The 10,938-nt window shown below is 43.4% G+C and overlaps 1 protein-coding gene across 1 annotated transcript; it reads right to left on the bottom strand.

Annotated features, from left to right (window-relative positions):
• Window positions 1-4,863: 4,863 nt before the first annotated feature.
• On the bottom strand, window positions 4,864-10,938 carry LOC120699272. Its single transcript, XM_039983215.1, has 6 exons — window positions 10,712-10,938; window positions 10,515-10,634; window positions 9,568-9,678; window positions 9,360-9,485; window positions 5,323-5,630; window positions 4,864-5,246 (listed from the first exon to the last, which is right to left on the bottom strand). The coding sequence occupies exons 1-6, from the start codon at window positions 10,814-10,816 to the stop codon at window positions 5,177-5,179; spliced, it is 840 nt and encodes a 279-aa protein (XP_039839149.1). The 5' UTR covers window positions 10,817-10,938; the 3' UTR covers window positions 4,864-5,176.

Below are 10,938 nucleotides of genomic sequence, written 5' to 3'. Positions count from 1 at the left end.
CTATAAATATAAAGAGTCACGGCCGATTGAGGGTATCCAATCGATCAAATAATACAATTTTTATCTTTTTATCTTTTCTTTTTGCCCTAGATTTTCCAATCTACTATTTACTGTTTCTCCTTCGTCTCTATGTCAATTGAGGGCGTTCTAGGTAGCCTGCCAACCCTAGAACAATCCTGCGTGCGCCTGTCTCGACGGGTCCTTCTCGGGCGACGTTCGTTGGTTTCGCCGCCGGTCTGACCGGCGACAACCGATCTTACCAGTATACTCGACCGGTCTGAGCATCGACGCTGCGTCGTGCCGTCGCTCTCTGCGCATTCGAGCGCTTTGGTGTGTTGGCCTAGTTCTGCGTCAACAAAGTATAACCGGCCAACGCTACTAACTATTCTTTCAGTGCCGCCATAATGCACAACCATTCATCAATGTTACAGCTTTTCGTCTCTGCTTCACCATACCACCAAACTAACATAATGGGTTCAACGCCACTGCTGATCAGTGTTAGTGATAGATCCTAACTTAGATGCTAAATTGCCCATTCAAAAGCACTGTGATGAGCAATGGAGGGTTACAACCAGTGCTACCCATAACCCATAGATGTTCTCAAAGTAGTGTGAACAGAGTGCTCTAGGATGCACAGAAAACAGGGGAAACCAAAACTAACTGAAGCAGTGAAGTCCAAATTATGTGCTGCAAGCCAAGAGATTAAAAAAATTAAACAGTTTAACTTATGCTGGTTTTTTTTTAGATACTGCACAACAGTAAAATTGCTCCAGAAACTTTCGATTCCAAATCAATGAATGAAAGCTCCCTCGCGTCGGCAGAGAAGGGACGGCACGGGGTGCGGCTGTAGCTGCGCGAGACATACGTCCGGGAGGCCAGGAGAGCACGGATGTTGTTGAGGAGATTGGGTGGGTTTGGTTGGAAAGCTAGTGGGATGGAGTGGCTTCATTTTTATTTTTCTAGATGGAGTGGTTCTTATAAGAGGTGTTTGGTTGGAGGGATAGAGCTGTTCTATTTTCTGTTTAGTTGGAGGGATAGAATAATATAAATTTTAGATCTGTCAGCCTCCATTTGTGGGTTCCGTTTGTCAGGTGCCCCCACACAGCTCCTGTAGATGTTGCTCGCCCGCACGCATCATGCCTGGGCTGCCGCTCGTCCATCACGCCGTCTCGTGCCGTCCAAGTGGGATGACTGCGTTCGACTGAGTTTTTTTTGGAATGGAGCCATCCCGAATCACCAGTGAATATTCTCTTCATGGAATGGCTCGGTTCTGGCGCTCGTGAACCAAACAAGGAGCGGGATGGGTCCGTTCAGGCTCGCTTCTGAACCAAACAGATCCTTAATAGGTCACTTAGTTCATTTTTTGATTTAAAATGGGATAAATTTGGATTGAGTTGCCCAAATTGACATGCCGAAATATAGCTTGGATTTTTAACTTGCTCGATCTGGACATGCCAAAATTAATTTTGCCTTAAACTTCTATATGGAGTTATCCGGGTTAAAAACTATTTTCACAAACAAAGAAAACTCTTAAAATTAGTGGAATATTGGGTTCAACGTAAACTTAACCTGTGAATTTCTCCGTCTTTAATTAATGTGTCGAACATGATCTGCAACAATCGTCCCACTACTCAATTAAAAAAAAACAATCGTCCCACTACTCGATTAGGACTGATCTGTAGGGATGCAAGTTATATTTATTTTGGGTTATTGGGTCGACCCAAAACTTTAATAAAATAAATTAGGATGGTACTGTGCGTAATTAATTTAGGAGGAGAAATAAACTAGAATGATGTCATTGTAATTATTTAGTTGACCCATAAAACACTATTGGATATCCACTCGCATCCCTACTGATAAGTGATCACCCATGCGGCAGAGATCGTTACCACCATTGCCTTCATCGTCATTTTTGCCGGCATCACTTGGGTGAGCACTCAAGCACTTCCTTACTAGCTGCTCCACCTGCTTGAGGCCGTCGGATACCAGCCTGCCGCTGTCACTCAACCCTTGTTGAGTTGTTGTGTCGCTCCCGTCACCAATTCGTTTCTCCTTTTCAGATACAGATCACCAAAGAGCCGGTGAGCCGAATCGAAGCCCTCCTCTCCCCAGAATGTGGGATCCACATGTTAGGTACCACGAGTAGGTAACTCATCAACCTGACCTTTTTAAAATAAAAATACTACATCACATTTCGATTCTAGGAATTTAGAGTATAGGAAAACTACACAATTTTGCAAAATACTTTGGTTTTTAGAAAGCCCTGGAGTGTTTGGATGCTTAGAACCTTATTCTTTGTAAGACCATGGTATTGTTAAAAATATACTCTCTCCGTCAAAAAAAAATGCAACTCTCATTTCTTGAGAAAGTCAAACAATTTTAAGTTTGACCGAATTTATATAAATAATATTTATATTTATATTACAAACTAAGTATCATTAGACTAATCATGTATTATATTTTTATACCAATACTAATTCTATATGGAGACACGAATGTTAATAAACTTTTTATAAATTTGGTTAAATTTAAAATCATCTAACTCCTCAGGAAATGAGATTTGCATTCTTTCTAGAGTAGTCATTTTGGAATCATACAAACCCGACTAGGACATGTTTTATTTATACCATGGTTTTGCGCCACTTTATTAAAACAACAATTTCTTGATATCTAAACAAAAACTGAAGGGAAAATTGTTCGAAGTGTTCCATTTATACTTTCAAGGGCTGTCGCGCGCGGCCGGCGTGCAGGCGGTGGGGCTCGGCCCGGGCCGCCGCCACGGGTGGGTCGGCACGAAGGGAACATTGCAGAGCGTTGAGGGCTAAGGACTAAGGAGCCTCTCGCACACCTGGTTTGAATAGTCTTCGATCGAAGGGGAGTGCCGGAGGGTGCTCGTCGGCGTGGGTGCATCGATGGCGACGGTAGCAAGCATAGCTGGCGAAGAACCGGATATTCCGAGTGAGGTGGTGGTTCGTTGTGGCTCGGTATGGAGGGGTTGATGGTGGAGCTGGGAAGGTAGGACGAATATGGGTCGACGCAATTTGAAATCCTTATCGTTCCAAAGTCTTTTTCCAAAAGAGCACATCCCAGAGGTTTGGCTGGCGGGGGATTGAGGCTGGCAATGAAGCTTGGGCTGCGAGAATGGTGCAGCATTCATTCAATTCCTGGTGGAGAGGTGGATGGAGGGGGCTCAGATTTGCTTCTAGAGGGGCAGGAGTGTGTGGCGTGGCTACTGGTGGGTGGAATCAGGGAGCGGTGGAGTTGAGCACACGGATTTTGTGCAGTGGAGCTCGGCAGTTTTGGGGAGGAGCAGAGCACCGTGAGAAGAAGAAATGGTATTTTGGTCCACATATCTTTAGAGACACACTAAAGTAAGTAACGGCATGTCTTCAAGAAATGTGAAATTGTAATGGCACGTTAACTGTATTGACGAATGGTAATGGTATATCTTTGAACTACGGTAATTGCAATAGCAAATATCCAATTAACCCATCTATCTATCTATATATATATATATATGCATGTGGTTTGAATTTGCTTCTGTGTGTCATGATGTTGTTCAAGTTCTGCCAAATTCTTGTTCATATTTTTATTGAAATCCTGCTGAAATATAATGACAAATAAGGATATATTCACAAAGTTCTAAGAACAGCAGAGGTATATTTGCAAGGGTAAAATTATCTTCTTTAATACTATTATGTGCTGCTGATGGAGTGGGGGTAAAATGAGGCTTCGTTTCCAAACAGTTTGGGTAAAATTCAATGTGAAAATAACAATTGGGGTTCAGAACAGAGGCAAGAACACAATAGCCCCATATATGATGTGCTTTATCACCCCGTAAAGTTGAAAAACATTTTACAGCACTTAAAAAAAATTCAAATTTATTATGCGTAAATTATATCAATTGATATAGTTTGATTGAGTAAATTGAGTAAAAAAAATTTTAGTGGTTTAACCGAAAAAATGGAATGCCATGGGTAGTCAAACGTTTGTCATTTGGTTATACTCCATAATTTTCTTGAAGATGATCTTTGATTTAGAATTTGATGTTTATATGTATTTTTCCACTTTTGTGTTTTGGTTCACCTTTGGAAAGTTACGTCAGAGTTGCACGAGCAACAAAGGAGCATAATACTATGGACTACTCAACCAAGTACCAAGAAACATCAAGGTAAGAAATTACTGAGCAAGCAGTGAAGTGATTGTCCTGTCATGTTGATCCAAGTTTTTACTTTTTAGTATTGAACTATGATAGAATCTGTATGCAGGCATATGGTACGTTGACAAACTTTTGCCACGTATTACCCGATCACTTGTATCCTGGCTGTGAACAATGTGGCACCTATGTAATGTATACTATGGTGCAGTATTCCTCAAGTATCGATTTATTTCTTCTAGAAAGAAACAAAATTGAATCAATTTCGTATGACTAACACTGGGGAAGTACATTAGCCTCAAGTCAGCTGAATTTATTCAGTTACTGCCCAATAGATAAGCATTTTGTATCTTAGACATGATTCAAAAGTGTCGTCTCTCTGCAGTGAATTGCTGATAGATTCAAACAAAATCTACGTACAGAGAGATCAAGATCCACAAAAAAGAAACTACACGATGATCTTCATGTACAATAGCATGCCTGAGCACTCATATATGCTTGCAAGAAGCAGCGCTATAACAAAAATTTCCGCAGAATAACAGAGAAACCTTTTGCATTTGGTTCCACATGAAAACCAACTCCATATGTTATGAACTTCTTTGGCAAGAAATTCTAGCGTAGGTAACAGAAGTCCACGCCTAACGTCGCTCAGGGTTAGTTTCTATTTTTGTAGTCAGTTTCCTTTAGAGATAAGATTAGAATTTGAGTTGGTTTTGGAGTCTGTTAGGCCGGCTATTATATAAAGCACGTCAGAGTCATTGTAAGGGTTAAGGAAGAAGTAGAGGATCAATCTTAAAGCCTCCAATGTGAGGGCGAGATCCAATCTACCTCAACCTACATCATCATCAAATAAAGCCAGCAATTTAGCCATAACACCATATGACCGCAGTACTCTAGATTAAAACACTAAGCTACATACATCCCTACAATCGTCATTACCAGAAGAAGACATGATGCAAGCACCTCGGCAACAATTCCCTTGCTCAGCATCCTCACCGCCTCAGGGTCTACAGGGTCTTATCAGACCCAGTCCCCCTTGGTATTATCCTTCAGGGTCTCAAAATAACGTGACAAATTCTTCATGTTTTCCCTGAATGCAGAGAAGGCATATCTGTCAGTAATATGTTTAGATCACCAACAAAAAAGAGTATGTTGTACCCCTTTACCTCTTCCTCTTGATTGAGCCATGCATTCTTTTGCACAACATCCTAATCTCTTGCTGTGTATCCGGTGGCAACTCATTACATCTTTTAACAATATAATCCAACCCCTTTTCATATACAGCAACAGCTTTCAGAAAGTCTTCCATTCCTTGATCAAACATTGCAGAAGCTTTATCATCCAACCCTTTTTTTAATAAATGACAAGCATTCTTACAGGCCTCCATGGCTTCATCAATAATTTCAGACTGCTCCACCAAGTCATTCACTACTATGGTCAGACATCCTGTTGTAATCATGCAGTGTATTTCCCCCTATGAATTCATCAAGAAAACAATAAGAGATAACAATGTGAAATGTTAACTCCTTATCAAACTACAGTTATTTGTAATATAAATGTAAACATAGAGGGTTTATACTGATTGTGAACACAAAATGAAACAAACACATTTTTTCGGTATTGCAGCAAACTTTAATTACTTACAGATTCGCATTCACAATAAACTCAAAAAGTAAAACTACATGTACGGTAAGTTTCACATTGAGCAAATGGCAGTATCTGTTCTTTCCAATGTGAAGTTGTCAACAGGAAGCTCTTGAGGGAGATTTGAATTAACTAAAGTATTAAAGTCCTAAACCAACTCCGCGCTATGCTGACTGGAAGACTCTCTCTCTCCTGAGTCGTCTCAGCATAGCCGATCCCAAGCCCGGGTAAAGCAGGAGGGTCGCGTTAGGTTTTGGCAAACCAGCATAAAAAATAGCCACTCTAATAGATTTGAAACACACAAGAAACTCGTTGGGGTGTAACCCTCTTAGCGACGCGCTACATCGGAACCCGGGTGTGGTGATAAATGGACAAGGACCGGGTCGCCATCTCCCCAAGGGCGCGTCATATCGTGACCTGGGTACGATGATAAGTGAGCAAGGGTCGGGTCGTCACCTGAATGGCACGCTACATCTACACCCGGGTGTAGTGAAAAATGAGCAAGGGTCTTCGCACTTCCCTCGACGGGTGCGAAGGGTAAGGAAGCTAGCCGAGCCAACTAGGATTCGTATAGGTAGCTGGAACGTAGGGTCCCTAACGGGTAAGTTGCGAGAGCTAGTTGATGTAGCAATTAGGAGGTGTGTAAATATTCTATGCATTCAGGAGACTAAATGGAAGATCCAGAAGGCAAAGGAGGTTGAGGATACTTGCTTCAAGCTTTGGTACACGGGAGCAACTCCAGGTAGGAATGGTGTAGGCATCTTGATTGATAGGAGCCTTAAGGATGGAGTCGTAGAGGTTAGAAGGCAAGGCGACTGGATTATCCTAATCCGGTTGGTAGTTGGAGATTCGGTTTTGAATGTGATAAGTGCATATGCCCCTCAGGTAGGCTTTAGTGAGAGCACCAAAATACAGTTCTGGGAAGATCTAGATAGCATGGTTAGTACCGTGCCTACCAGCGAGAAACTCTTCATAGAAGATCTCAACGGCCATGTGGGTGCGACTAATGTAGGGTTCGAGCGAGTGCACGGGGGTTTTGGGTATGGTAGCAGAAGTCATGACGGGGAGGATGTGTTGAACTTCGCGTTAGCCTACGACTTGTTGATAGCGAATACCGTGTTTAAGAAGAGGGAATCTCATCTTGTGACGTTTCGTAGTGGACAACACTCGAGCCAGATCGACTTTATCCTTGCTAGGAGGGAGGATAGACGTGATTGCTTAGATTGTAAGGTGATACCTGGGAAGTGTGTTGTCCCTCAACACAAGCTTGTGGTGGCGGACTTTCGTCATCGAGTACGTGTCCACCGGGACAAATGTGCCAAGATTGCGAGAACAAAGTGGTGGAAGCTTAGAGGGGAAGCGGCACAAGCGTTTACGGAAATGATGCTAGGTGAGAGGCCTTGGGAAGAAGGAGAAGACGTAGATGACATGTGGCTAAAGATGGCAACATGTGTTCGGAAGGTGGCCTCAAAGGTGTTTGGCATGAGTAGGGGAGGCAAACAGGAGGGGAAAGACACCTAGTGGTGGAACGACGAGGTGCAAAGGGCTATTAAGGAGGAGTGTTTCAAGCGCCTCCACCTTGACAAGAGTGCAGCCAACATCGAGGGCTATAAATTAGCGAAGAGGGTTGCAAAGCGAGCTGTGAGTGTAGCAAATGTAAGGCGTATGATGACCTGTATCAGCGGCTAGGAACGAAAGAAGGAGAGAACGACATTTATAGGATAGCTAGGATCCGCGAGCGGAAGACAAGGAACATCAACCAAATCAAATGCTTTAAGGATGGAACAGATCGACTGCTAGTGAAAGATGAGGAGATCATGGATAAATGGAGAGAGTACTTCGACAAGTTGTTTAATTGGGAGAGTGAGAGCCCTACCCTTAACTTAGATGACTCTTTTGACGATACCAACAGATGTTTTGTGAGGAGAATTCAGGAGGTAGAGATCGGGAAGGCTTTGAAGAGGATGAAGGGAGGTAAAGCGATGGGCCCTGATGGTATCCCCATTGAGGTGTGGAGATGCCTAGGAGATAGAGCAATAGTATGGTTAACTAAGCTTTTTAATCTCATTTTTCGGTCAAACAAGATGTCGGAAGAATGGAGGAGAAGTATATTAGTACCTATCTTCAAAAACAAGAGCGATGTTCAAAGTTGTACTAACTACCGTGGGATTAAACTGATGAGCCATACGATGAAGCTTTGGGAGATGGTTATCGAGCATCGCCTAAGAAGAGTGACAAGTGTGACCCAAAACCAATTTGGGTTCATGCCTAGAAGGTCAACCATGGAGGCGATTTTCTTAATACAACAATTGATGGAGAGATATAGGGAGCAGAAGAAGGACTTGCACATGGTCTTCATTGACCTTGAGAAGACATATGACAAAGTACCGAAAAATGTCATATGGTGGGCCTTGGAGAAGCACAAAGTCCCAACTAAATACATTACCTTCATTAAGGATATGTACAAGGATGTGACGACGTTTGTCCGGACATGTAATGGCAACACCACTGACTTTCCTATTAACATAGGCATACAACAGGGGTCAGCATTGAGCCCTTATTTATTTGGTTTAGTGATGGATGAGGTCACAAGAAATATACAAGGTGAGATTCCTTGGTGTATGCTCTTTGCTGATGATGTGGTGCTAGTTGACGAGAGTAGGACAGGGGTTAATAGGAAGTTAGAGCTATGGAGACGCACGTTAGAGTCGAAAGAGTTCAGACTTAGTAGGACCAAGACCGAGTACATGATGTGTGATTTCAGCGCGACTAGGCAAGGGGGAGACGTTAGTCTAGATGGGCAAGTGGTGGTCCAGAAGGATACTTTTCGGTATTTAGGATCGGTGCTACAAAAGGATGGCGACATTGATGAAGATGTTAGGCATAGAATTTCAGCTGGCTGGTTGAAATGGCGCCAAGCTTCTGGCATCCTTTGTGACAAGAGGGTGCCACAAAAGCTAAAAGGCAAATTCTATACGACAGCAATTCGTCCGGCGATGTTATACGGTGCTGAATGTTGGCCTACAAAAAGGCGACATGTTCAGCAACTGAGTGTAGCAGAGATGCGGATGTTGCGGTGGTTTTGCGAGCACACAAGGAGGGATAGAGTCCGGAACGAAGTTATTCGGGATAGGGTCGGGGTGGCACCGATTGAGGAGAAACTTACCCAGCATCGGTTGAGATGGTTTGGACATGTCCAACGAAGGCCTCCTGAGGCGCCGGTGCGTAATGGGGTTCTTGAGCGGGTCGATAATGTAAAGAGAGGTAGAGATAGACCTAAACAGACGTGGGATGAGTCGGTTAAGAGAGACCTTAAGGATTGGAATATCTCTAAAGAGATAGCTTTGGATAGGAACGCTTGGAGACTAGCTATCAATGTGCCTGAACCTTGAACTTATTTCTTTCGGGTTTCATCTCTAGCCTACCCCAACTTGTTTGGGAAAAAAGACTATATTGTTGTTGTTGTATTAAAGTCCTAAACCATAAATATATGCTGCAAGAACATGGTAGTAGTGCAAAAACTTAATCAGTGACGGAAAAATGCCAATCAGTGCATTACCACAAAAAAGCTCAAGAGCCCTTTCCAATCTGAAACCATAAGCAAGAAAAATGCCAGGGCGAGTAGCTTCAGACTCCGTGTCGTCTGGCTATTGACCAGTTGCCTTGGTGATGCTGGCGCACCGCCCTGCAAAATATGCAGCAACAAAAGGTACAGTTAGTGGTGGTAGGAATGGCACACCAGCTACATACCATATGGAAGTATTTACGCTTGTGTAGTGGCGGATCAAGGATGGCCCTGGATACAGAGAGAACTGAATGTGGTGGGTGTCTGGAACGATGGCAGCAGCAGTGGTGGTGGCCAGGAGAGGGGATGAAACCTGTTGTTAGAAGCAGGAAATATGTCAATGGAACCAATGATGTTTGAAATGCTGCAAGCTGTAGCCCAAGGGAGGCAAAATTTCTCTTTCAGAAATGGCATGCAAAACCTCATTATATTGTTACCCAGACTTCGTTTGGTAGTTGGCAGAAATGAATCTCCATTTTTTTACTAATTACTATGCATTTTCTGTTTCGTCAATCCAACCGAACATTAACAAGAACACACTGCAAGGCAAAATATATAACTAAACAGAACGAAATCAGCATGAACCTTGTTTCAGATTTTGATACCAGTATCACAAGGAAAAGCTGCAATGAGCCAATAAGGTTACGACTGGAGCTAGCAGTAACTGTTCTTTCCAGTATAATTTTGTACAACTATACATCAATACAGGTAATATTCAGCTCTGATGTGGCATACCACTTAATGAATTCAGTATCCCAATCATCAGATTTCATTGTTGATTTTATTTACGGGTCAAATCAATAGCAATGACGATTGAGCAAATGAGGAAACAACTAGAGGTACCCAATTCCAGAAATTATTTTAAATTTCTTTCAAAGGAAAAAATGACTGTATATACTAAGTAATACCAACAGAGAGCTCAGTGTTCCAGAGAGGGGATACAAAAACTATTTGAACGTTTTAGAAAAAAAACTATTTGAACTTTGAGGTATTGAACTAATCTGCTTGTAGTTTGTACTCTAACAAGAGAAAACTAAAATTGAAGATCCATTTTTTACTAAAAAAGAAAAAAGTAGAAGTCTCCAGATCCCTTTCCTCGATGTAGAATCACAAGCAGTAAGAATTCCCAGGCCAAGTTTCAATCTTTACCTTGTTCGAGTGGAGGCGGAGTAGGGATGGCACCGGGGACGGACGGAGCTGAACACGGAGCAGGTCCGCGAGGCCGGCACCGCCGGCGATGGCCGAGGCGGCACGGAGAGTGGAGGGAGGCTGTGGCAAAGGAGCAGGCCTGAGGGTTTAAGCGATGGAGCGAAGCGACAGAATAGGAGAAATGGTCAGGTTCTTACCTTGGAGTACGACGCCGTCGACGCGGGGAACAGAGGCTGCAGCAGGGGCAGAGGCGCCGGTTCCGTCGCCCGGCGGCGCGCGAGGGGGCGGAGGGCGGCGGCCATGGTCACTGCCCGCGCGCGACTGCGCGAGGGGCTCTGGTGGGTTTTCTCTCGGTCTGTTTGCTGCCGAGGGGAAAGGTGGCATTTAGAACGCCCATGTGCTGTCTGCTGCGGGGCTGCTCGCT

The sequence above is a fragment of the Panicum virgatum genome, chromosome 3K (genome assembly GCF_016808335.1).
Source record: "Panicum virgatum strain AP13 chromosome 3K, P.virgatum_v5, whole genome shotgun sequence".
Taxonomy (NCBI): domain Eukaryota; kingdom Viridiplantae; phylum Streptophyta; class Magnoliopsida; order Poales; family Poaceae; genus Panicum; species Panicum virgatum.
The sequence above is the reverse complement of the archived record's forward strand: the minus strand, read 5'-3'. Positions and strand labels throughout refer to the sequence as shown.